The 26,772-nt window shown below is 50.4% G+C and overlaps 3 protein-coding genes across 3 annotated transcripts; 1 reads left to right on the plus strand and 2 right to left on the minus strand.

The window, feature by feature from the left end:
- Window positions 1-1,721: 1,721 nt before the first annotated feature.
- Window positions 1,722-10,394, plus strand: LOC113983399. Its single transcript, XM_027712467.2, has 7 exons — window positions 1,722-1,844; window positions 4,249-4,369; window positions 4,911-5,219; window positions 6,034-6,122; window positions 8,719-8,799; window positions 9,503-9,623; window positions 10,166-10,394. Exons 1-7 carry the CDS (start codon window positions 1,722-1,724, stop codon window positions 10,234-10,236), a joined length of 915 nt encoding a protein of 304 aa, XP_027568268.1. The 3' UTR covers window positions 10,237-10,394.
- A 4,821-nt stretch (window positions 10,395-15,215) lies between these two features.
- LOC114000678 (acrosin-like) lies at window positions 15,216-17,990 on the minus strand. Its single transcript, XM_039380929.1, has 5 exons — window positions 17,716-17,990; window positions 17,191-17,397; window positions 16,593-16,852; window positions 16,161-16,309; window positions 15,216-15,691 (listed from the first exon to the last, which is right to left on the minus strand). Exons 1-5 carry the CDS (start codon window positions 17,784-17,786, stop codon window positions 15,416-15,418), a joined length of 963 nt encoding a protein of 320 aa, XP_039236863.1. The 5' UTR covers window positions 17,787-17,990; the 3' UTR covers window positions 15,216-15,415.
- A 5,466-nt stretch (window positions 17,991-23,456) lies between these two features.
- On the minus strand, window positions 23,457-26,411 carry LOC120323185 (acrosin-like). The gene is made up of 5 exons (XM_039380930.1): window positions 26,014-26,411; window positions 25,424-25,630; window positions 24,828-25,087; window positions 24,399-24,544; window positions 23,457-23,929 (listed from the first exon to the last, which is right to left on the minus strand). Exons 1-5 carry the CDS (start codon window positions 26,082-26,084, stop codon window positions 23,654-23,656), a joined length of 960 nt encoding a protein of 319 aa, XP_039236864.1. The 5' UTR covers window positions 26,085-26,411; the 3' UTR covers window positions 23,457-23,653.
- Between the last annotated feature and the right edge of the window lie 361 nt (window positions 26,412-26,772).

Genomic DNA, 26,772 nt, shown 5'->3' on the forward strand with positions numbered 1-26,772 from the left:
GGCAAGACCTACTTGAATCACACTGAATGAAGCAGTTGATATTCCTCACTCCAGAATATGACAATATAGAATCATAGAATCATTTTAGTTGGAAAAGACCCTTAAGATCAAGTCCAACCATAAACTGAAAACCCAAGCGCAAATCCAATTATTTAAACCTTATGGCTTTTTATTTAAACCTTCCCTCCTTCAGGAAGGGAAAATGCATTACTTTCAAAGGTACAGGGCAAATGCTTATGCCAAGCATGAGGTTCTGACAGTAAAACAATGAAGGAAATGTCTGGCGACATGTGGGGTACAATAGGAGCCTGTCCTGGGATGTCTTCTGTTTACCTAGTGGGCCATAGGAAAAGCAAAGGAGAGCCATGTGAGGTTTGCTAAACTGGGGAAGAGGAGGAGGGGTCAGTCAATATGTGCAAGAGCAGGCTGCCATCTTCGGGGACCAGAATAGAGGAGAGGAATGAATTAAAAAAAGATCCCATTAAATTCAGCAAGGATGAACAGCCAGACTGAGAGCAGAGATTATCCCTTCCAGCTCAGCACTTGTCAGACCACAAATGGGTCTTCTATCCAGGGACTCACATCCAGGTCCTGACCCACAAGTCAGGACAGACATTGGGAAAACAGAACAAGTTCAGGGGAGGCCACCAAGACAGTGGGGCTGGAGCACTCACGCTGTGAGGTGAGGCTGTGGGTCCAGGCCTGGTTCAGTCTGGAGCTGAGACAGCTGTAGGACATTTAAAAGCACCTTGAGGCTATAGGGATGGGATCGAGAGGCAGAGGCCAGGCTCCTCATGGAGCTGCCTGGCAGGAGATGATAAAGTGGCATCAGCTGAAACTAGAGAGGCTTGGGTTGGAAGTAAGGAAAAGCTTTTTCCCCACAAGGACAAGAGTGAGGGCCCTGAGAGGTTGTGCTGTCTTGGAGGATCTCAAGCCTCAACTGCCTAAAGTCCCGGGCAATGTGGTCTGTGCAGATGAATGTCTCTGCTTTGAGCAGGAAGCAGAAGATCTCCTGATCTGCCTTCTAGCCTGAATTATTCCTCAACTGGAAGGGAAGGGAAAGGGAAAGGGAAAGGGAAAGGAAAAGGGAAAGGGAAAGGGAAAGGGAAAGGGAACTCAGACTGTGTTATGTGTGATGATACACTGTGCACCAGCACGCATTATAGGCCGTGCCATATCCTTATTTAGCGTCGTGGCAGGCTGCTGCTTCATAACCTTTGCCTTGGCAACACCGTCTGACATGAGATATTCCCAATGACGATATTCTCAGTTTACAGTGACGATATTCCCAGTTTACAGACAGCCTCAGGGAGAAAATGGGATTAGAAAACCAATGGGTCAAAGTAAAGTCATGGAGACTGCATGAGTCTGAGGGACGGTGGCAGTGAGCGACGAGGGACGGCGGCACCGGGGGCTGAGGGACGGCGGCACCGACGGACGGACGGCGACACCGGGCGCTAAGGGACGGCGGGCAGACCGCCCCGACGGACGGTACCACGACGTACTAAGGGCCGACGGGCGGAGCGCCTTGAGGGACGGCACCACCGCCCACTGAGGGCCGGCGGCACCAACTGAGGGCCGGCGGGCGGAGCGCAGCGCCCCCCTCTTGCCGCGCGCCGCGGGGCGGGGCCGGCGCGGCCCTCGCGCCTCGGCCGTTGGCGTTCGGGCGTTGTGCGGCCGCGCGCGCCCCCGTGTGTCGCGACTGTCGGCGACGGCGGGCGATGGAGGAGCCGCCCCCGCCGCCCGCCGCCGCCAGCCCCGACCCAGCTGATCTCGAGGCTGTGTTTCAGGCCCTCGAGGAGATGCTTGCTTCGTCCCACCCTGAACTGGCTGCGTTTTTGGAGGTGACTTCGGCATAGCGATGGCTGGGGGTCTGCACGGAGGGGCTTTCAGTGTTGTCACATGCCTGAGAAGTAAAGGCATCTTTAATTAGGGGTTTGCTTGCTAAATCAATATTTTAAAAAGAAGAGGGAATCAAAAGTATCCCATGTTAATGAGCATGAGATGTGTTAACCTGTGTTGGCCAAGTTTGGCTGCTTATTTTCAGAGGAAAAATACATAGTGCTGGTGCATTCGTGATGATGAAGTACAAGCTTTTTGGGTTATAACATACTGTCTTCGATCTTAAATCAGAGAGTATTTTTGCCAAGGATTTTGGTTGAAAATTCAGGGAAAGGCTTTTTGTTGAAAATTCAGGGAAATGGTTAGATTGAGTTACCAACTTTCTGTTTTCTGTGGAAAATACAGTTTATGAACATTTGGTTGGTATAAAGCATCTTCAGTTGTTTGTGGTATCCTGCAGGTTGTGACTGTCTTTTGCTCTACCTGTGCCTGGTCCTCCCTGTGTACAAAACTGTAAGTCTCATGTGCAGTGAGGGGCGTGGGAGAGGTCACTCTCTTGTGGCACCAAATGCGGGCTCTCCTTTTGGTTTTCAACACAAAGGAAAAGCAAGAGGTTCTCAGCATCTGTTGCTGCTGCACAAGATCTACCTTGCATGTGGGTGCTCAAAATGCCATGTTGGTATATGTGCTGAAGCTACAGTTTGGTTGTTCTCTCAGTATCTTGTTGCCTTCAATAAACTTTCTAGCTTGGAGATCTAGCTGATGCAAACTTCCTACTATTGGTCTCCATGTTACGAAGATTAGTCATCTTCCTTTTGGGTGTCTCTCCAGAAAGAGCTGTATATTCCAATCAAAGCTGTATATTCCAATTCCTGCAAAGCTCCAGCCTGGGCTGGACTCTTCTGCTCAGTGCTGTGTACGGAAGAGTACCTCCTTTTGCTACTGCATATGGAGGTGGCAGGATTCCTTCCTTAATGCTTACTCGGTGTATTGTCTTGCCTGCGCATTGAACTCTGGCAGTTTTGAGAGCTTTTGAACTGCACTTTGAGAAGTGTATCTTTTCCATTGTTGAAGGCCTTTGGCAGTTGGGGTCTAGACTTCCTTGTTAGGAACAGAGGGATTAAGTGTGTGAGCTATGGAGGTGTTGGGGAGCAGGTGTTTTGGTTTTAAGGCCTCATCACTTGTGTAATTACTGAGAAGGATGATGTTGGTCCTGGATGTGAAGTGGTTAAAGACTTGGAGCTTATTCTGTGTTTAAGAGCAATTTGGGGATTATTAGGCCTTTTGTTTGAAAGATTCCCTCTTTTTATTAGAAATGTTCTTTCTCTAACTCTTGCATCTTCTCAGACTTTCCTGGAGAGTTCTGTTTCTGTATTGGCACAGGTCTTTTTGCGTATTACAATACAGCTTTGCCCAATAATGTCTCTGTATTTCTATTAATATGCACAGGCATTGCCTTTTGAAGTATCTAAGGTTGAGTAAGGTCAGACTTAAGGTGGGAAGTGTGATTTTTTGGAATTACCCATGTCTTATTACCCAGTTTGATGCTCTTTTGTCTTCTGTAAACTCACACCTACCAGTTTTCAAAAATTTTCTTTTCCTTAATAGAATGAAACACTGCAGGCCATGCACAATCACCCATCTTTAGGATACTGTTGGATAGGCTGTTCACAGAAGAGATATTCTTGAACAGGTCATAGTGAGAATATCTTTATGGCTAAAAGTAAATTCTAGGTACTTAACTTTGGCCCTTAATTTCCTCAGTGGAATAAAAACCTAGCTATGTTGTCTGGCTTTCTGGGATTTTTTTGACCCTACGGATTTGTGTCATGATCACGGAAACATACCCATTCAGTAAATGGTTGCCTGCAAAATATATACAGAGTGGTAGCAGAGGGCTCCAAAAAGCAAGCAACATATTAGAATTTAATGACTTAGCAAATGAATGGGGTGAGCTGAGGTTCCCAGCCAGATATATGTGGCTCATGTGTACAGTTTTGCACCACACAGCCCTTTGCAGTGGTTTGAGCGAGATCTCTTGTTAACAATACATGTGTTGGTAACTAAGAGGGCACCTGGATTTTTCCTGGCTTGTTCCTTATAGAAAGTGTAGTAAGCGAGGGCGCAATTCAGACTGTGAGGAGATGTACTCTCACTTGGTGTATTCTAGTTTTCTGATTTCATGTTTTGATTAATAGGACACTTTGTAAGAGCCTGAGTTTCAATTTGGCAACCTTCTGAATTTAAAACACTTACCATGTAAACCACCTGAGCAGTGTTCACCTTGTGTTACGTGTCTTTTTGGAGGGGAGAAGAACAGTTATTATTGTGTCCCTAAAGAGATTACAAGAAAATATGGAGTGATCTCTGGGTTTATATTTTTTTTCTATTTGTTTCTCTTTTAAGGAGAATATCATGGGTCAGTGTGAGCCTTCAGGAAGTGAACCTGTGAGTGTCACGGTAGAAGAGAAAACTTCAGCTGGCAACGTGAGCTGTGGGAACAATTCCCCCGAGCCAGAGGGCCCTGGTAAAAAGAGAGTCTGCATGTTTTTAGAGATGACTGAGACAGCTACTCTGAGCCTGACTTTTACAGAAAGGGGAGAGCGGAATAGTCGATCCAAGAGCTGATGGTAGAGTTGGAGGAGCTGTTGCTTATTTCAAAGGGCAGTTTCTAGATCCCAGATAACAATACTAGTTAATAACTCAGCTCACAATGCCCATTGGTTTCAACCATTTAAGAGAGGACTGAGGTCTCTTTGTCAGTACAGAGAAAGAACAAGGCTGGAGTTCTGCTTGTGAGAGGTGAATGTCTCTATTCAGAGTTCTCCTGGGTGCCATTTGCAATGCTAGTGCTGCAACTTTTATTGGGGTACTTCAAAACGTGAAAGTTTGGAAAACTCGGAAGAATTCCTGTTCTTTAAACAGCAGGCTTGAAATTCGCAAGTGAGAGCCTGTCTTTCAGGCTGTATTTTATAATTCTGATAGAAGTACAATTGCTAGGTGTGGTGCCAAGGGAGGCATACACTCACAAGGACCAGTAATGACTCAGTATTCCTTTTGCTTCTTAGATGTCCATCTGCTGTACCTTTCCAGAAGGGCTGCTCTGCGTGGGAGGAAGGTAGTGAGGCCCAGGCCTGGGCCAGCCCTGGCAGGTGATGATGGCTGCAGCTCTGCTGGGCCATGCCCTGACCGTTACCATGACCACCACAAAATCCTTGTAAACCTCAAGAGCCTGATGAGGGCCCACACAGAGAAGCTGGAAGCTGGCATGGAGGCGCCCAGCCACCCACCCAGCCACTTCCAGCAACAGTTGGGCACAGCAGTGAACGGGGACCTGCCGCAGTCACCCTCGACCCTTGGCAAGGCCAGCAAGATTGGTGAGATGCAGTGGTCCATGTGGGACTATGATGGGTTTGAGGGTGGCGTGAGATTTGAAAATTGGCACTCCCCTGATGGGGGAAGGTTACCTGTCCTTGCTGGTGGCTGCTCAGCTCAGTTCACCCAGTATAGGACAAGGACTGTTCTTCAGGAAGGCTACCAGTAAGCACAGCGAACATGGTTCATGTGTGCCCCAGTCTGCCTGTAGGCTACAGTATAGTCTCTGTGTGTGCTGCACTGAGAATACCCTGTCCTGCTCCCTGTGGAGCTGGCCCAGCCCTGCCAGATGAGACATACTGCTCGTTGCCCAGCTGTAGGGATGCTTGTAGCAAGCTCTCACTGAGTCTGTGTGAGATGATAGGCTGGTCGTGTGCAGGGTCAGCTGTAGCATCCTGTCAGTTTTGTGCAAAGAGGAAAACACCTGGAAGTAAACTTTCTATCAGCTGTTTCCTGCAAAGGAATTGCAAGCTAGACAGTTTTTCAAGAGGACTGAATGGGTAGGTGAGAGCTAAATAGACAAGTTATTTCTTTTGAAAATCTTTGGGAAGATACAAAGGACTGTGATTATGAAGTTTCTATGTGTTTGTATATAAAATTTACAATCCATATTTTTAATATCTGTACACATCAATTAGAATACATGTTTTTTAAGATGAAGAAACCAGTCTTCAGATCACTTGGGAGGTAAGAATACATTTCTGGAATTTAGTCCTCTGTGCGATTCCTGAAATGTTCAATCAAAGGAAGTATACCAAACACTGCACACCAAACACAGCTTCTGTAAGCCTGATGACTGTGTTTGAATTCTTGCAGCCACACTGCAGAATTGTTCAGTCCGCAATCCTGTGACTGGCACTGCTGGTTCTGCAGCTTTGACCAACACCAGTGGCAGTGATTTCCAGGTGAGTGGAGCATCCTGACATCCAGGGAAAGTGGAGAAGACTGTATGAATGAAGTGTAGGCTTATAGCCTTCTGTAATGAAGGAACTAAATTTAAATGTGGATCTCCTCGAGAAGGTGAAAATATTGGGGTTTACAAATATCTATTCAAAGAAGCACTGAAGAGGGAAAGAGTAATTTTGTCATTCAAGTGAGGTTTCAGGGCAACAGCATAGTGTGTGTCCTCATCAGTGGAGTGGTTTTTTCTTCAGAAGTTTTTTGTCTTGACTCCACCAGAATTTGTCTTAGTTAACTAGTCTATGTTTGTCCTTGAAGAATTTCTTTGCCTGGACAAAAAGAGAGTCTTTAATATTCTGAAAAGACTCTGGGAGCCCTGAGTTTCAATTGCAGACTGAGAAAAACTATGATAATCTTTGGAATTGGCTCCACCTCAGAGATGTCGTATTCAAGAGAACTACAGTATTTACTGTAAATGATTTATATGATTCTAGTGGAAACCACACTTTATTTGGAGGGCCTGGCTTATCAAATGGCAAAGGATTGGAAGTAGGCTTCCTTTTCTACTACAGCATAATGTATATCCTTTGGGGTTTTTTCTCTCACAGAGGACAAGCAAAGCAATTTATACTTACTTGTGTTAAAAAAAGGCTTGATCCCTTACCCAAGCGTGATCATCCAGTTTCCTGTCTTGCAAATATCAACCGTTGTCTTGTGTTCATGATTTTTTTTTAGATACAAGCATATCCAAGAGGACTGGGTTATGACCACAATAACATGTAAGGATAGAAATAGCCAATGTCCAGTAAGGCCATTGATACTCTAATATTTCTTTTTCACACACCGCATCTTTGTCCTCTCATTTTCACCATGAGCTGCTTTTTCATCCAGGACTTTAAGATCAGTCTGAGTGATGGGAAGTCACAATCAAAGAACTTGTCTCTCAGACAGCTGAGATCAGTGTTTGAGACAGCAAATCATTGCAAAGTTTTTGGTTTAGTCCTTGCAGTCCCTGAAAAGGTGTGGTGACATTTAACTTCCTGGGTACACTGTGCTGGTCTTATAAGTGAAATGCTCACCTTCTCTTTCACTAGTCTTGTTAAATGAGATTATTTTTCCTCATGAGCTCCAGGAACCAGCAAACTATTAAGTCTTCTGAGTCCTGACTCTGCAATGTTTTATCACGGTTCATTGTTTCATTTCTACCTCCCTCTGATCCTTGTCTGTCACATCTTCTCTAGATAAACTAAAAAGATGTCAATTGTATCTTGGTGGAGGCACCTTCTCCTATTGGTGTACGAGGTCCTGTGATGCACCCAAGAAGATGGTCTATGTTATAACAGCTTCAGACTGAGGTCCCCTAAGAAGAGGCTGAAGAAGTTGCAGTGTGAGTTGGTTGGTTGATTTGTTTCTGTCAGGGATAAGCTCATCCCTGGCTGTTGACTTGGTAACCTGAATCTTGCTTAAAATCCTGGGTACTTAAGGCAACAGACAAGCAGTTCAGCAAAAGTGAAACACCTTGTTCATATTTAAAAAAAAGCAAACAAAAAACAACCAACTGAAAAAAATGCGAAATGAACTGTGGTTAAACATAAATCATGAAATTATAAAGGTGGCTTGCCTTTAATGAAAAGGCTTTGCTTAACCAAAATTTCTCGAATTCCAGCTTTTACCTTTCCTTACCTTTCCTCCATCCTCCTCAGTTTGTGGCTATCTTCAGGCTGGCACATCTCCATGAATCCACACTAGGACTTGACTTCATACCCAGCAGAAAGGGTCTCATCTCTTTCTGCTATTCCCTTTGGGGACTTCTGATGTTCATGCTGCTGAGAGACCAAGTCTTTCACCAGCGTTTAATCTGTTATGACTTTCCTTATAATAGGTGATTCTGTGGCTTCCTATTCTCTAATTTATTCATCTGTGGAAGAAGCTTTTTATGAATCATTACCTCAGCTAGAAAGTCTGAGGATAATGAGGCACTAAGGTCTAGTCCTTCACGTTAGATCTCTTCCGAAGTAAGATTCTGTTTTACATATACATGAGTTTCTGTTCAACATCATGATACGACTCATCTTTGTCAGAAGAAATTACCCTTCCAGAGCCCTTTAACTCTGAGGCATCTCCAGAAGAAACAGCAGTATGGACACTGGTTGTTAAAATGGGACTGATCTTTTCACTAGGGTAGGATTTGCTGCTTTTGAAAAACTCTTCTTGTCTTCTTTCTGCTTAGAATGTTGTTTAATTTATATGAATTCTACCAAAAAAAAGGACCCCTGGATTACTGACTGTATCCTGTCAGCTTCTAATGGCAATGAAATGTTTTAGTAGCATTCAGACCTACTCTGTGGTGGCAAAGGTATTTTTGGAAATCACCCCTTGGGAGGATGTGTATGTGGACAACTACTTGAAGAAGAACAAGATATTATTGGCAGGGAACTGTGTTCCTGCAGTTGTGTTGTCCATATGTACGTTTGCAGTGTAGGAACCTTTTCCTGTCTCTTAAAAATCTTGTGTTTTGTGATGCTTTTATATACAGCAGGAACACTGTAGTTCTTGAAGAAGTGAAGGCAGGTAGATTCTCTCTGTCATTTTCTGTCACAGGGAGAAGTCAGACTAGATATTGCATGTCAGCTGCTGGAGGAGATGTTATCATCCAATCCGGAAATGGCTGCCTTTTTGGAGGTAACTCTATTTGATAGCAGTGCTGGGGTCTGCACTGAGAGCTTGTGAGTATTGTTGCATTCCTGAGAAGAAAAGGCTTCTTGAACCAAGCTTTTAATGGACAGTGAAGTGTTTGCTTTGTAAAGCAAGACTGAAAAAGAGCAGGGAATGAAAAGGTACCCCATGTTATTGAGAATGAGATGTTAGCCTGTGTTGGCCAGGTTTTGGTGCACAGTTTCATGGGAAAAATACATAATGCAGGTGCATTCATGGTGATGAAGTGCAAGCTTTTTAGGTTATAGGATACTGTCTTTGATCTTAAATCATGGAGTATTTTGAAGATTGCCACTGAAGGCAAAGATTTTTGTTGAAAGTTCAGGGAAATGGTTAGACTGAGTTACTAACTTTCTGGTTTCTGTGGAAAATGCAATTTATGAATATTTGGTTGGAATACAGCATTTTCCATTTTTTATACTTTGTGATATCCTGCAAGTTGTGATTGCCCTTTGTTCTACCTGTGCCTGGTCTTCCTGTGTACAGAACTGTAATTCTTACATGCAGTGTAAACAATCTATGTATAATGTAAATGAGCAGTGTTCACCTTGTGTTACGTGTCTTTTTGGAGGGGAGAAGAACAGTTATTATTGTGTCCCTAAAGAGATTACAAGAAAATATGGAGTGATCTCTGGGTTTATATTTTTTTTCTATTTGTTTCTCTTTTAAGGAGAATATCATGGGTCAGTGTGAACCTTCAGGAAGTGAACCTGTGAGTGTCACGGTAGAAGAGAAAACTTCAGCTGGCAACGTGAGCTGTGGGAACAATTCCCCCGAGCCAGAGGGCCCTGGTAAAAAGAGAGTCTGCATGTTTTTAGAGATGACTGAGACAGCTACTCTGAGCCTGACTTTTACAGAAAGGGGAGAGCGGAATAGTCGATCCAAGGAGCTGATGGTAGAGTTGGAGGAGCTGTTGCTTATTTCAAAGGGCAGTTTCTAGATCCCAGATAACAATACTAGTTAATAACTCAGCTCACAATGCCCATTGGTTTCAACCATTTAAGAGAGGACCGAGGTCTCTTTGTCAGTACAGAGAAAGAACAAGGCTGGAGTTCTGCTTGTGAGAGGTGAATGTCTCTATTCAGAGTTCTCCTGGGTGCCATTTGCAATGCTAGTGCTGCAACTTTTATTGGGGTACTTCAAAACGTGAAAGTTTGGAAAACTCGGAAGAATTCCTGTTCTTTAAACAGCAGGCTTGAAATTCGCAAGTGAGAGCCTGTCTTTCAGGCTGTATTTTATAATTCTGATAGAAGTACAATTGCTAGGTGTGGTGCCAAGGGAGGCATACACTCACAAGGACCAGTAATGACTCAGTATTCCTTTTGCTTCTTAGATGTCCATCTGCTGTACCTTTCCAGAAGGGCTGCTCTGCGTGGGAGGAAGCTAGCAAGGGAGAGCCCGTGAAAATGGGCTACCTGGGATACCCCTGTATATAGTTATATTTGTAGATGTATATAGCTGTAGGTATATGGATATTTAGATAGGTATATTGATATTTGTATATTTACATATAGACAGTACAGTTGTAGCAATCTGCAATAAATTAAATTTTTTAAACTGAATTTGATATATGTAGATTTATATATAGCCAACAGACTGACTGCCCCTGGCTCTCTCCCAGGCAGTAAGGGCATCCTGCCCTAGCACTGGGAGTTCCTGTCAGTTCCCCGGGGTGGAAGGAATAGCAGAATTACTGCTTCCACTCTGCATCCTCCTTGCAGACTCTGAGAACCATGGACACTATGCTGGAGGTGACGGTGCTCAGCTCTTCTGCCTCCAGAGTCGACAAATTGCTGTAGGACAGCTTTGAGGTCTGGCCTGTGCAAAGAGTGGGGATCACAGTGCTGTTCCTCACCCTGTGTGGGAGGGTTTGCCCACTCCTGGGTGAGTGGCCCCCAGCCCAGTGCTACGCAGGCAGAGCACGCTGTGTGGAGGGTATCCACCTCCCCTGAGGAGGCAGAGGCTGGCACCAAGCTCTTCTGGAGCACAGTGGCTGCAGAGGATGGCACCTGCCTGGCCACAGAGTTGGCTCAGAGCCTTTGTCCCAGGCCTTTGAGGGGCTCCAGGGACAGGAGCCCTCCAAGACTTTGCTGAAGGTCAGAGGAAGCCTTGAGGGATGGTCCAAGTCTTGCCCAGGATTGGAGTTGAGCTGCTGCCGCTGGAGCAAGTGTCTGCTCCCAGGGCTCATCTGCAGCTTCTCTCTTCCCAGGTGCTGCTGGACTTGACCCAATCTGAAAGCACAGCTGTGCAGAAGAGGGTTCTGGGGAGGATCAGGAATCTGATCCGTGGGCTGGCCAACATTTCCAAATGGAGGTAAGGCCCAGGAGCCGTCCAGCTGGGAAATGTGCTCCTCCCTGCTACTCTCCCTGTCAGGCTGCTGCCCAGCTGACTGCTCCAGGAGACCTGCAAGGCCTTTCACAGCCCATACTCACCTGGATCTAGCCCTGGATACTGCTGTTAGGGAAATTTCCCTGTCCATCCAAGGGCCACTTTGGCAGTCATACTTTCACAGCCTGAGCTAGGACCAAAGACCCTTTGCAGCTACACACCCCACACTGACACATTCAGGCCAGGTTTCCTTACCAGCCCAACCCCAGGTTTCCCATAGCAGTGTCTCAGATGTCCCAATCCTTAAAATAATTTAATCTTGGTGCAGTAACTAAATAACAAAGTAACAGCCTGAGCTGGAGCCTCTGATGAGGAACCCCGAACAAAGCAACCCCTGGGCTTTTATACCCTCACAGTCTAAGCACACCTAAGTCTGGGGGTCATTGGCTCCTGCTGTGTCTCAGTGTCTGGTCACCTGGCTGGGTCACAGGTCCCTTTGCCCTTTGTTAAGCAAAGGGTCGACAGTTCCTGGCCTGTTGCCTCGGGCTCCCAGCCAGAGCTCAACCTTCAGCTCCCACTGCAGCTGCACACGGAGCTACCGGTGCTGAATGTGTTCCTCCACAGCTGTGCCTCCCTAGCAGGCTGGTGCTGACCGAGGGGAAGGGGAAAGGCAACAGAAGAGGGAGAAAGCAGCACCCAGAGACTGTGTGAAGGGAATAATTTATTTCCTTTTTCTTGTCTAAAGACTCGCTGCAGCCCTGTTAGCGCTGCCAGTGGAATGGCTGCTTGCAGTGCTGCAGAGGGTTCTTGGACGCTGGGGGCCCTCCTCTTTCAGGGGTGTTGGGGCCCTCTAGGTGAGTGTTCCCAGGATTGCAGCTGCTCTTGTGGGAAGAGGAACTTGCCACCACTGCCTCCCCCTGCTCCTTCTGGGGCTGCACCTGCTCTGTAGGGATGGGCACAGATGGGTGGATGATTCGGAGGGCACAGAGGGCAGCTTCTGTTGTGCTGGGTTGGTCCTTCATGTCGGAGCCTGCAGGGCTGCTGGCAGGGCTTGGGGGCCAAGTGGAAGTGCCTCCTTGGGAGCTGGTGGAGCAGAAGCTGGCCTCAGGGCTGTTGTCCTCCTCCCCAGCAGCATGGGAGTGCAGCAGCCTCTGGGCCTCTTCGCTGCACTGACCCACAATGATGCTGATGATGCCATCAACCAGCTGTTTTGTACATTGCTCAAGGAGAGGCTGCAGCATCTGGAGCATGACCTCCTCGTCTGGACCCCAGAGGCACAGGGTGTACAAGATGCTCTTCTCTGCTCTCACTGCCAGCCACCATCGGGACCCAAATATTGCCTCCAGCCTCTGGCGCAGCCAGGGCAGCACAGGGTCAAGGAGATGCTCCTTTTTTTGGAAGAGCTGTGCCCAGACCTTGGGCAGGAGGCCAACCACGGCCCCAGTCCCTGCAGCCCCCTGCTCAGCTGGGGAGAGTGTCCACTGTGGAGAAGAGGGAGGGGACCCTGCAGGGCGATGGCAGCTGTTTCCATCCAGGAGGCCAAGAGCTCCTTCTGCTTGGCTGCTGCCCTCTGGTGATTCTTCAGGGAGTGTGATGACACACTCCAGATACTTTTGTTCCTGCAGAGAAAACCTGACAGACTCTATCAGTCTTCTGCACAGTTTCTGGTTTCTTCTTGTCCCAAAGCAGGATCCAGACCACGTAGAATTCGTGGCCATTGTATTAACGTGTATGTATCACATAAGAGACACCCTCTTGGGCATTATGACAGATAGGGCAGCTCCACTCTGTCCACATAGCCCTGTCTGTTCTTCTGGGCAAGAGGAAAGACTATCACCATTCCTGGGTCCAGCACTGATCCAACCGACAGGGTGTCCAGGGTCCTGGGAGTGCACCACCCAGGCTCTGTGGGGGTACCTTTTTATAGATAAGTTTTCCCCCACACATCATCCTGGGATTAAGTTTCTCACTGTTCATGCAAATAAGTGAGCATGTGCAATACAGTCTTCTGGACCTTTCTGGAAATGGGCTGGAGGGTCTTGAGGGTCTTTTGGTGGTCTTGATTCCCCTCTATTGGTCTTGCTCACTCCTTCACCCTACTTCTGCACTTGAGCTGTCCTTAGTGTTGTGTAGTCACCATATACCAGAACAGGAAATTTGCCCCCAGAAAGGTGCTGCCTTACCTTCATACAAACCCCCTTTCCAGGCACATCCTGTTCTAAGTTGCCTGCTTGGTGTTTGAGGCATTGCAATGCATTAACTCCTTACTGCCCAGCTTTCTGGAGTTAGTTCAAAAAAACAATTACCATCTAATGGGGACAAAAATCATCCTTAGGGCCCAGAGGACAGTAAAAGATTTGCATTCTTAACGACAGGGCAACATCTGCACTCTTTTTTTTCTTTCTCATGTTTCTCTAGTACCGTCTTTCTTGCACTTATAGTTGTTGCAGGCTTAAGGTATTAGACACCACTTTTCCACTGTAGATGGTGCCAATATCTGTAGTGAACGCACAGAGCTGGACAGAAGGCAATGTGAGGCTAAATTCTTCCCAACTGAGGATGGAGTGATCGCTGAGTTCAGGAATGCTCGAGCAAAAATCAAGCCAGCAGGATTTTATAGAATTTGCATGTAGAATAGCTTCAGAGCAAAAAATACAGACCTCTTTTTGTTGCTGACATGTTAAAATTTAATTCAGTTTAATAAAATTCAAATTAATATAGCTCATATACAACTTATAGCAATTCAAATTTAAACAGATATAACATAAAGTTTACACAATGAAATAAAATTAGATTTTAAACATTTTAATACTATTTAATACAATTTAAATTTAAAGTAATACAACTTAAATTGTTCAGTGTCTGGCCACCCAGCCGACCACCATCTTCTTTTTCTATGGTGGCATACCAGCCTGTGGGGAGGTCTTTTGTCCCTTGGTGGTGCTGCCTGGTGTGGGGCTTGCCTAACCACCCTCTCTCCCAGTCATGGCAGACTGGCAGGAGAAGATGACTGGCAGCAGCAGCAAGGAATCAGTGGCATGAGCCCAGTCTTCTCCTGAGCAGTCTCTCAGGCGCTGGGCAAGATGCAAGGAAATGGGATGGGAGTTGCATGCAGCACTGGGGACAGGGTAGCTGCTGGTGCTGTGGGGATATCCTCATTCTCTAACTCTTCTTACATGGCATTGATGAAGCAGTGGGCAGCTGTGAGGACCCACTGTGGACTGACAGTGGACATATATATAGGGCAGATATGCCCTGTGCCTGGATCCCAGAGATCCCAGACGCTAACAATCCCACATGAGGACCCTGGCTGGATACCCGTGCCACCCACTGTGTGTGATATGATCTAGGAAAAAGACATGAGGTCATAGTCAGAAGATCATCTAATTCCAACCCCATCTGCCATGGACAGAGACATTCTCCTCTAGAGCAGGTAGCACAAAGCCCCATCCAACCTGGCCTTGAAGACTTGCAGTGATGAGAGAGTCCAGTTTTCTATTCCCTGGTGCACTGTACATACACACACACACATAAGTATTCAACGTTGCTTCCATTTGACTGCTGAACAGCTTCCCCCTTTTTCCCCAGGTACAGCAGACCCTGGCTGTTGGACTGTCATTTCAATTACAGCCAATGAGTTGCTCTCCTTGATGACCAAGGAGAGTTCTCTGAGCTTTCCTTTGATGAAGTTAAAGGAAGACCAAGGAGCTGGAAGGTTCCTGCCCAGACATCCCGAGTCCAGTTTCCAGTTGCCTGGTGTGCTGTACACACATCCACACACAGAGGCATCCCACCGGTCAGCAGCCTAAGACACTGTGCATTTCCAGCTGCTGGCCCCAAGACCTGTAAGGCCCTAAACCTGTGTTCCCTTCTGCACTGCACCCTTGGCCTCCTCTCTGAGCAGGCACGATTCCAGCCCCTTGGAGGGACCCTTTCCCTTTGCTCCCTTTTGTGCCCTTTCCCTTTGCTTGCCTGTGCAGCCTCATTTTGCAGGTGTCGGCCCAGGGAGGCCTGGCCTCGAGGGCACAGGAGACTGAGTGGGACTGCCAACATGGTTAATGGTGAAAACAGGCAACTTTATTTCAACAACAACAACTAAGTCCACATCAGCATTTGTGTGCATGCAGAGGAGGAGCGTGGGCAGGACAGAGGAGGCCTTTGGTACTGAGGCTGCCTTTGGATCAGCAGGCATTGTCCCAGAAAGACATGGTTATGGCTCACTACAGCCTGTGCAACAGCCTGTCCATCCTGCTGCTCAAGCCGATTCTGCCTTTAGGAACTTCAAGAGCTCCTGCAGCAGATTATAGAATTGCAGCATCTTCTTACATAGGGATGGACAGGATTGCACTGGTGCTGGAGTAGATGAGCTCTGGCCAATTTGTTTCACGATCCAGTTGTGGAAGTATTGAGTGGAGACAAAAACTGAAGGCTTTTTGGGTCTTGCACAACCTATTGCATAGCTGGTCAGGCCAAGTTCCCAGAAGATGTCGGCTTTGCCATCTTTGCAGATGAGAGGCCCCCCGCTGTCACCCTGCAGCAAAGCAGAGAGGATTAAGGGAGTGTTGGGTGGCCCTTGTCAGCACATAGGGCTGGCTCCTTTGCTCTCCCAGCCCCTGGCAGAGCTGGATTCCTGGCAGGGAAAGGTTCTGCTCAGGTGCTGAGGCCTCCAGAACCATGGCTGGGAGGAGGTTACAGGTCTGTAAGGTAGGGCTCTCTGTCCTCTGTGCTCAGTGATCCTGGAAGTGCGGAGAGCAGATGTTCCAGGGTTGGCATCTGGACCTCTGCACTGCCAAGAGCACTAGGCAGGCTCTCTGGGAAGAGTGCCAGGCAGCTGGGACAAGGGGGGAACTGGGCAAGGACCCTTGGGAGGAGAAGGGGAGGGAAGCCCCAGTAGTGGTGGGGCCTCGGGGCTGGGAGGGCAGCTGGCCAGGCAACGCACACGCGGAACTGTGTTTGGGCAGTGCTGACAGGGGGCTGAATGACTCGTAGCACACTCCTACCTGGCAGGTGCTCGTACCACCCTTTTCGTACCCAGCACAGAGGTTTTCGGGTTGGAGGAGCCCTCCATACCAGTCGCTGCTGTTGCAGAGCTGGGTGTCGATGAGGAGCACCTTGGCCTCCTTCAGGATGCTTCCTTTTGAAGCTACAGCTGTGAGCAGAGAAAGGAATGAGCTCCCAGCAGCTCCTTGTCCATTCCCCTGGCCTGCCTGGGGGTGAAGCCCTTCCCTGGGCCTTGGTTCTGTCTCTGGAGACGCATTGGAGTGCTGTGTCACTGCTGTCTAGCTTTGGGAAGTAGGCTCGTCCCATCTCTCCAGAGGCATACATCCCGCAGCCCAACCCTGGTTTTGGCCTCTGCTGTCAGGAAGCCCCACCCATCTCTCCCCAGTGTGCCAAGCTTGCCCTCAGGGCACAGGTCCTTTTGGGAAACTTACTTCTTGCCTCAGTGCGACCCCAGCCAGCAACATAGCAGTTCAGAGGCGACAGTGTCACTGTGGGACCAGGCAGACAAGCAAGCTGAATGGAGGGGGTGCACTCAAAGGGCTGCTCCAGTTCCAGCAGGGCGATGTCATTAAGCAGACGGCCATCATAGAGCTCATGCATCTTCACCTGCTTAATCCGGCGTATTTGTACATGAGGCCCCGACTCAGCAGTTGATGTGAGCCCGGCCAGCACGCCCCACTCGCTGAGGGGACTGGAAGGCAGACAGAGAGAGGGCTGAGAGGGAACAGAGCCATGTGCTGTGGCAGCCCACCAGTTCCCTGCCTTCTGCTGCCCAAGGCAGAGAGGAAAGCAAAGTTACAGGGGGGGGTGACGGCACTAGCATGGCTTAGGCTCCAGAAATGCCAAGCTGGAGGCTGCTAGGAAGCAGGGACACGAGCCCACCTTCTCCCTGAGCAGTCTCTCAGCTGGGCTCGCGGTGCCCAGGCACTGGGCATGCTGCAAGGAAATGGGATGGGAGTAGAACGTGGTGTTGGGCACAGAGCACCGGCTGGGGTGTTGGGGATATCCCAGTTCCCTGGTCCTCCTTACTTTGTGCGGTTGATGAAGCAGTGGGCAGCTGAGAGGACCCACTGTGGTCTGATGATGGTCCCTCCACAGTTATGAATAGTGTATTTTTCTGTCCGAGCACTCTGGATGCTGACTATCCCAGCCCAGGCCCCTTTTCCTGGTGGGACATTTACGCCACCCACGATGCGCGTCGTGCTGTAGGGCACAGGCCGGAGCCCGCAGACCTGTCTGTAAGCAGAAGGTCATTACTGTCCTGCTTGAGGGCTTGATGCTGCTCAGGCTGAAGGGCAGCCTGCTTCCCTCCACACAGGGCACTGGTTGCACGGCCAGCAGGGCCAGGGGACCCCGTGGGGGCGTGTGTCTGTCTGCTCCTGTGTCTGCTTCAGCCCCGTAGATGAGTTGTGCCAGCAGTCTGAGTGCGGGCAAGGGGCTGAGGCTCCCACATGGGGTTTGGGAAGCTCTGGTGTAGCCACGAGACAAGCAGACACCCTCAGGGTAGCCCCTACAACTTGCCCAGGCTCCCTCCCAGAGCCTGGGGCCACTTACCCGCACGTGTTCGATGTGCCGTCGGCGGCCCCACACAGGGCCAGCAGGATGAGCAGGCGCAGCAGAATCATCGCTGCCAGCGACACAAGTCAGCTGCAAGGAGTGAGGGCCTGTCTCCTCCAGCACAGCTGCCAACAAGGTGCCTGCAGCACTGGAGTTGCTGGCAGTGCCCTCAGCCTGAGGCTGATGTCACAGGGGGGCTGGTTCCATGATCTGGGCATGGTGGTGGCCTCTGGAGGCAGGGGAAGAGGGATAACGTAGAGTCATAGAATCATAGAAGCAACTTGGGTTGGGAAAGACCTCCGAAATCATCAAGTTCAACCCCTGATCCCACACTGCCGTGGTTACCAGACCATGACACTAAGTGCCACATCCAGCCTCATCTGAAAAATCTCCAGGGACAGAGAATCCACCACTTTCCTAGGCAACCCATTCCAATGCCTGACTACCCTCTCTGTAAAGAATTTCTTCCTAATATCCAACCTAAACTTCCTCTGGCAGAGCTTAAGACCGTGCCCTCTTGTCCTACTGCTGGTTGCCTGGGAGAAGAGACCAACCCCCACCTGGCTACAGCCTCCTGTCAGGGAGTTGTAGAGAGTGAGGAGGTCTCCCCTGAGCCTCCTCTTCTCCAGGCTGAACAACCCCAGCTCCCTCAGCCTCTCCTCATTGGACTTGTGTTCAAGTCCCTTCACCAGCCTCGTTGCTCTTCTCTGGACCTGCTCCAGCCCCTCCATGTCCTTCCTGAACTGAGGGGCCCAGAACTGGACACAGCACTCCAGGTTGTGGCCTCACCAGCACTGAGTACAGGGGAAGAATCACTTCCTTGGACCTGTTGGCCACACTGTTCCTGATCCAGGCCAGGATCCATTGGCCTTCTTTTCCCCCTGGGCACGCTTCTGGCTCATGTTCAGCTTCCTATCAATCCAGACTCCCAGCTCCCTTCCTGCCTGGCTGTTCTCCAGCCACTCTGTCCCAGCCTATAGCACTGCAGGGGGTTGTTGTGGCCAAAGTGCAGGACCCGGCACTTGGCTTTGTTGAACCTCATCCTGTTGGAATCAGCCCAACTCTCCAGCCTGTTCAGGTCCCTCTGCAGAGCCCTCCTGCCTTCCACCAGATAAACACTACTCCCCACCCAGCTTGGTGTCATCTGCAAATATGCTATTGGTACACTCAATCCCCTCATCTAAATCATCGGTAAAGATATTAAACAGAACTGGGCCCAACACTGATCCCTGGGGGACACCACTAGTGACCGGATCCCAACTGGATGCAGCCCCGTTCCCCACCACTCTCTGGGCCCGGCCCTCCAGCCAGTTCCTAACCCAGCACAGAGTGCCCCTGTCCAAGCCGTGGGCTGCCAGCTTTTCCAGGAGTGTGCTGTGGGAGACGGTGTCAAAGGCTTTGCTGAAGTCCAGGTAGACACATCCACAGCCTTCCCCTCATCCACCAGGTGGGTCACCTGATCGTAAAAGGAAATCAGGTTGGTCAGACAGGACCTGCCCCTCCTAAACCCGTGCTGGCTGGGTCTGATCCCTCGTCCATCCTGTAGGTGCTGTGTGATAACACTGAGGATGATCTGCTCCATAACCTTGCCAGGTACTGAGGTCAGGCTGACAGGCCTGTAGTTTCCAGGGTCCTTCTTTTAGCCCTTTTTGTGGATTGGCGTGACATTCACCAACTTCCAATCATCTGGGACCTCTCCAGTGACTCTCCAGGACTGTTGGTAGATGATGGTGAGCGGCTTGGTGAGCTCTTCTGCCAGCTCCCTCATCATCCTTGGGCAGATCCCATCTGGTCCCATACACTTGTGGGGGTCCAAGAGGCTCAGCAGGTCACTAGCTGTTTCCTCCTGGATTACAGGGGGACTACTCAGCTTCTTATCTCTTTCTACAAGCTTCTGAAGCCAGCTGTCCTCAGGACAACCTGTCTTACTGTTGAAAGCTGAGGTAAAGAAGGTGTTAAATACTTCAGCCTTTTCCTCATCTTTGGTAGCTATGTTCCCCCCCTGTCCAGTAAAGCATGGAGGTTTTCCTTGCCCCTCCTTTTGCTACTGGTGTATCTGTAGAAAGACTTCTTGTTATCCTTAACAGAAGTGACAAGATTGAGTTCAAATTGTGCCTTTGTCTTTATAATTTTCTTTCTCCATGACCTAAATTACATTCCTAAACTCTTCATGAGTAGCCAGCCCTTTTTTCCATAATTGGTAAGCTCCCTTTTTTACCCTAATTTCCTTCGAATCTCCCTGTTTAGCCAGGCTGGCCATCTTCCCGACCGGCTTGCCTTTTGGCAGACTGGGACAGCTTGCTCCTGTGCTTTCAAGACTTCCTTCTTGAAGAATGTCCATCCCTCCCGGACCCCTTTGTTTTCAAGGGTTTTTTTTCCCAGGGTACGCTCTGAACTAAGTCTTCTGAACAGGCCAAAATCTGCCCTCCGGAAGTCCAGCACAGAGGTTTTATTGATGGCCCTCCTTGCATCCCTGTGTCAGAGCCACAGAACAGTCTGGCTTGGGAAGGACCTTAAAGGTCCTTTAGTTCCAAGCCCCAGCCATGCGCAGGGACACCTTCCACCAGATCAGGTTGCTCAGAGTCCCTTCCAACCTGGCCTTGAACAGTTCCAGGGATGGGGCATGCACAGCCTCTCTGGGCAAGCTGTGCCAGTACTCTGCCAACGATAAAAGCTTTTACTCCTCATCGGAAACTGGTCCAGAATTTGTGGCAACAACAACAAAAAGCCACGCACTGGGTTTTTAAACCCACTTTCTGACACTGTTTCCATCTGCCTTGCTTGAGACAAGCAAATCAACTAATTGTTGTAGTTTTGCAAAGAGCTGTCGGAATTTTTTCCGACTACCCGTTAATGGGTAGCGCTCACCAACAGTGAAAGGGCACTCCCCCCCCCCGTTCTTTTCCCAGGGTGGCCGAGGCGGGGAGGAGTGGTGTCGCACACATAAGGGCACGGGAGCGGGGAGGGCTTTTTAAAACCGGCCCGAGCTGCACATCTGGGCCTTTTCTTTATGTGTCTTTGTCATGGTTTGAGATAGCCCCAAAATCCAATCCCCTAGTCTAAGCCCTCTCCCACATCTCAACCTAATGTGAGATGGGTTTTTTCCAGACAAAACACACCAGACTCAAAGTGGGGGAAAGGGAAATATATTACAATGACTATACAAATAAATATAACATCACATTATACACACGATTACAACTATCTCTACCATGATATATAGTATTTACAGTGGATCAGATCTCTTCTCTCCTCCAAATAAAAGTCCAGGAGGGAAAGAAGGACAGATCCCTTCCAGTCCTTAAGCAGCAGTAGGAGTATCTTCTAAGGCAGCAGGTTCTTTTCATCTCATGCATGCAGCAGCTGATAGCTGGCTTTCTGCCAGCATCCACGATGGAGGTATCCAAGCCTCTCTCTCGGCCCCATCGCCTCACAACCGAGGGGTCTTCCGTGGGCTTCGTAACCCCAGACAAGGTCGTTTCACCACGTCATATCACGAGCACAGGGGCTTCGTGACGGTCTGGTGTCTCCAGGGGACTCAGCCCCTTGCAGGGCCTCTGTGCCCTGTCTCTCAGGCTGCCACCGTGGCAGCAGTGCGAGGGGGGGGAGAGCCAAGGTCAACTCCCCCCGCATTCCATCTGGCCGTCCCGGTCCAGCTCCAGGACGCTCTGAGCTTCTCAACTCCTCTCTCTCCGGTGCTGCATGTCCAAAACTGCTCTCCAAAATAGGAGTCCATGTCCCTCTTCTCCAAGAGGGGTCTCAAGGGAGTTTTGGGGGAGTGTGGTACAGTCTTACCCCCAGAACTCTGTCTCTTGGCTCTCCTTTCCTCGGCTCTCCTTCCAGGAGTCTTCTCTGCGGTGCTGCATGTTGCTTCTGCTGCTCCTCCAGTTCAGGTTCTTATCTCTGGCTCTCTGCCACCATTTCTCTGGTCAGTGTCGGCTGCTGCTCTGTGCCCATGGAGAAAACATCTCCCGGCATAACTACAGGCACCTAGCCCAGCTTTATGCTGTTCCAGGTCCCTGCAGCCCCCAGCCAGGGGCTGGGAAGGGGGCCAGAGGCCCCAAGGGGCTCAGAGCCCCTTCCTCGTGGCTCTACAACATGGCCACCTCTCCTACAACAACCAAAAACTACAACTCTTCTTTTCCGGTCTGGTTGTGGTATGTTTACATTTCTGCAGGAGCGCCCATTGGGCAGAACTTCAAAACTTCCAGGGGTTTCCACCCCTTGGGGTCTGCCACTTCTCTTAGCCTCTGGGGAAAACAAGGTTCAAACCACTACAGTCTTCCTGCTCGTCACCCACGGACCTGGCAGCCACCTCTTTTTTCTCCTGTTTAACCCCCGAGAAGGAGCTTTCCCTGCCTGGCACCCCTATCGGGGTTGGCCCCAGGTCCTTGCCGGCCATTGCTCGCACCACTGGGATAAGCCCTGGTAGAGCCCCCGCCGCCGGCCGTTTCGGAGCGAGGTACCTGCCCCCGCCCGCGCCCTGCGCCGGTGCCACATATCCGAGCATCTCCCTGCGACGGCTGCCTGGCCCCAGCGCCCGCCGCTGCGGACAGCTGTTTCCTGAGCTGGGGAGCACGGCGCTGCTGCTGAGGACCGTGCCCGTAGCCCCGGGACTGGCGGGAAGCCCCCTAAATTGTTGGCCCCCCGGCTGCCATCACTCACGTGGCCGTGAGCGGCTGCGGAGCCGCCGGGAACAGCCCGTGGATGGCCCCTGACCGTCACGGGAGAGCCACGGCGATCGCCAACTCGCCGGAGCCTGCTAATGCCTTCCTGCTGCCTGCCAGTGAGCCACCGTACCCCTCGCCTCCCGAAAAGTGCGAGCAGCCCCTGCTTGAGGTGGTTTCTGGTTAAGCGGAGAGGGGAAGTAGGGTTTGTTTTGAAAGTTTTGGTTACAGTATTGTTCCTTGTTCTGTTTTTTTACATACATATGTATGTTAATAAAGAGCTGCTGTTGTCCTTTTCCAAACCTTTTTACCTGAATCCTCCTAATTAAGATCATATTAACTTAGAGGGAGGAGTTTGGTTTTTTTCTTAATCTGCCATCCCTAGCAAACATTTTTGTCTTGTTAAGCTAAACAACTAGCAAATGTTTCTAGTCTCTAGGCTCTAGGCCTAAGGTTTTTTAGGTGGTGTTTACAAGGTAACTATGAACACCTCTAACTAAACATTCTTTTCCTTTAAGGGAAGAAACTGGAGCCCCTTCAGGGTTAAGCCTGCTAATTTAGTTGCTTCCATTTGACTGCTGAACAGCTTCCCCCTTTTTCCCCAGGTACAGCAGACCCTGGCTGTTGGACTGTCATTTCAATTACAGCCAATGAGCTGCTCTCCTTGATGACCAAGGAGAGTTCTCTGAGCTTTCCTTTGATGAAGTTAAAGGAAGACCAAGGAGCTGGAAGGTTCCTGCCCAGACATCCCGAGTCCAGTTTCCAGTTTCCTGGTGTGCTGTACACACATCCACACACAGAGGCATCCCACCGGTCAGCAGCCTAAGACACTGTGCATTTCCAGCTGCTGGCCCCAAGACCTGTAAGGTCCTAACCTGTGTTCCCTTCTGCACTGCACCCCTGGCTTCCTCTCTGAGCAGGCACGATTCCAGCCCCTTGGAGGGACCCTTTCCCTTTGCTCCCTTTTGTGCCCTTTCCCTTTGCCTGCCTGTGCAGCCTCATTTTGCAGGTGTCGGCCCAGGGAGGCCTGGCCTCGAGGGCACAGGAGACTGAGTGGGACTGCCAACATGGTTAATGGTGAAAACAGGCAACTTTATTTCAACAACAACTAAGTCCACATCAGCATTTGTGTGCATGCAGAGGAGGAGCGTGGGCAGGACAGAGGAGGCCTTTGGTACTGAGGCTGCCTTTGGATCAGCAGGCATTGTCCCAGAAGGACATGGTTATGGCTCACTACAGCCTGTGCCACAGCCTGTCCATCCTGCTGCTCAAGCCGGTTTTGCCTTTAGGAACTTCAAGAGCTCCTGCAGCAGATCAAAGAATTGCAGCAGCTTCGTACGTGGAAACGGACAGGATTGCACTGGCGCTGGAATAGCTGAGCTCTGGCCAATGTGTTTCATGATCCAGCTGTGGTAGTATTGAGTGGAGACAAAAACTGTAGGCTTTTTGGGTCTGGCACAACCTACTGCCCAGCTGGTCAGACCAACTTCCCAGAAGATGTCAGCTGTGCTATCTTTGCAGATGAGAGGCCCCCCGCTGTCACCCTGCAGCAAAGCAGAGAGGATTAAGGGAGTGTTGGGTGGCCCCTGTCAGCACATAGGGCTGGCTCCTTTGCTCTCCCAGCCCCTGGCAGAGCTGGATTCCTGGCAGGGAAAGGTTCTGCTCAGGTGCTGAGGCCTCCAGAACCATGGCTGGGAGGAGGTTACAGGTCTGTAAGGTAGGGCTCTCTGTCCTCTGTGCTCAGTGATCCTGGAAGTGCGGAGAGCGGATGTTCCAGGGTTGGCATCTGAACCTCTGCACTGCCAAGAGCACTAGGCAGGCTCTCTGGGAAGAGTGCCAGGCAGCTGGGACAAGGGGGGAACTGGGCAAGGACCCTTGGGAGGAGAAGGGGAGGGAAGCCCCAGTAGTGGTGGGGCCTCAGGGCTGGGAGGGCAGCTGGCCAGGCAACGCACACGCGGAACTGTGTTTGGGCAGTGCTGACAGGGGGCTGAATGACTCGTAGCACACTCCTACCTGGCAGGTGTTCATGCCACCCTCTGGTTGCCCAGCACACACATTGTCGTCTTGGATCCTCCCTCCATACCAGTCGGTGCTGTTGCAGAGCTGGGTGTCGATGAGGAGCACCTTGGCCTCCTTCAGGACACTTGCTTGTGCTACAGCTGTGAGCAGAGAAAGGAATGAGCTCCCAGCAGCTCCTTGTCCATTCCCCTGGCCTGTCTGGGGGTGAAGCCCTTCCCTGGGCCTGGGCTCTGTCTCTGGAGACGCATTGGAGTGTTGTGTCACTGCTGTCTGGCTTTGGGAAGTAGGCTCGTCCCATCTCTCCAGAGGCATACATCCCGCAGCCCAACCCTGGTTTTGGCCTCTGCTGTCAGGAAGCCCCACCCATCTCTCCCCAGTGTGCCAAGCTTGCCCTCAGGGCACAGGTCCTTTTTGGGAACTTACTTTTAGCCTCAGTGGCACCCCAGCCAGCAACATAGCAGTTCAGAGCTGACACTTTCACTGTGGGACCAGGTAGACAAGCGAGCTGAACGGAGGGGTTGCACTCAAAGGGCTTCGTCAATTCCACCAGGGCAATGTCATGACGCATAAGGCCATCGTATTGCTCGTGTATCTTCACCTGCTTAATCCGGCGTATTTGTACCTCAGGCCCTGAGTCAGCAGTTGTTGTGAGCCCGGCCAGCACGCCCCACTTGCTGAGGGGACTGGAACACAGACAGAGAGAGGGCTAAGAGGGAACAGAGCCATGTGCGGTAGCAGCCCACCAGTACCCTGCCTTCTGCTGCCCAAGGCAGAGAGGAAAGCAAAGTTACAGGGGGGGTGACGGCACTAGCATGGCTTAGGCTCCAGAAATGCCAAGCTGGAGGCTGCTAGGAAGCAGGGACACGAGCCCAGCCTTCTCCCTGAGCAGTCTCAGCTGGGCTTGCGGTGCCCAGGCACTGGGCATGCTGCAAGGAAATGGGATGGGAGTAGAACGTGGTGTTGGGCACAGAGCACCGGCTGGGGTGTTGGGGATATCCCAGTTCCCTGGTCCTCCTTACTTTGTGCGGTTGATGAAGCAGTGGGCAGCTGAGAGGACCCACTGTGGTCTGATGATGGTCCCTCCACAGTTATGCCTAAAAAATTTTTTTGTCCGAAGACTCTGGATGCTGACTATCCCGGCCCAGGCCCCTTTTCCTGGTGGGACATTTACGCCACCCACGATGCGCGTCGTGCTGTAGGGCACAGGCCGGAGCCCGCAGACCTGTCTGTAAGCAGAAGGTCATTACTGTCCTGCTTGAGGGCTTGATGCTGCTCAGGCTGAAGGGCAGCCTGCTTCCCTCCCCACAGGGCACTGGTTGTACAGCCAGCAGGGCCAGGGGACCCCGTGGGGGCGTGTGTCTGTCTGCTCCTGTGTCTGCTTCAGCCCCGTAGATGAGTTGTGCCAGCAGTCTGAGTGCGGGCGAATAAAAGGAAATAAACAAGAATAAGAAAGAAATAAAAAAAGAAAGAAAAAAAAAAAGAGAATAAGAAAAAGAAGCCTCCCACATGGGGTTTGGGAAGCTCGGGTGTAGCCACGAGACAAGCAGACACCCTCAGGGTAGCCCCTACAGCTTGCCCAGGCTCCCTCCCAGAGCCTGGGGCCACTTACCCGCACGTGTTCGATGTGCCGTCGGCGGCCCCACACAGGGCCAGCAAGATGAGCAGGCGCAGCAGAATCATCGCTGCCAGCGACACAAGTCAGCTGCAAGGAGTGAGGGCCTGTCTCTTCCAGCACAGCTGCCAACAAGGTGCCTGCAGCACTGGAGTTGCTGGCAGTGCCCTCAGCCTGAGGCTGATGTCACAGGGGGGCTGGTTCCATGATCTGGGCATGGTGGTGGCCTCTGGAGGCAGGGGAAGAGGGATAACGTAGAGTCATAGAATCATAGAAGCAGCTTGGGTTGGGAAAGACCTCCGAAATCATCAAGTTTGACCCCTGATCCCACACTGCCATGGTTACCAGACTATGGCACTAAGTGCCACATCCAGTCTCATCTGAAAAATCTCCAGGGACAGAGAATCCACCACTTTCCTAGGCAGCCCATTCCAATGCCTGATTACCCTCTCTGTAAAGAATTTCTTCCTAATATCTAACCTAAACTTCCTCTGGCAGAGCTTAAGACCGTGCCCTCTTGTCCTACTGCTGGTTGCCCGGGAGAAGAGACCAACCCCCACCTGGCTACAGCCTCCTGTCAGGGAGTTACAGAGAGTGAGGAGGTCTCCCCTGAGCCTCCTCTTCTCCAGGCTAAACAACCCCAGCTCCCTCAGCCTCTCCTCATTGGACTTGTGTTCAAGTCCCTTCACCAGCCTTGTTGCTCTTCTCTGGACCTGCTCCAGCCCCTCCATGTCCTTCCTGAACTGAGGGGCCCAG

The sequence above is a fragment of the Pipra filicauda genome, unplaced genomic scaffold, assembly GCF_003945595.2.
Source record: "Pipra filicauda isolate LSUMZ 115617 unplaced genomic scaffold, ASM394559v2 scaffold208_size1342795_pilon, whole genome shotgun sequence".
Classification (NCBI taxonomy): domain Eukaryota; kingdom Metazoa; phylum Chordata; class Aves; order Passeriformes; family Pipridae; genus Pipra; species Pipra filicauda.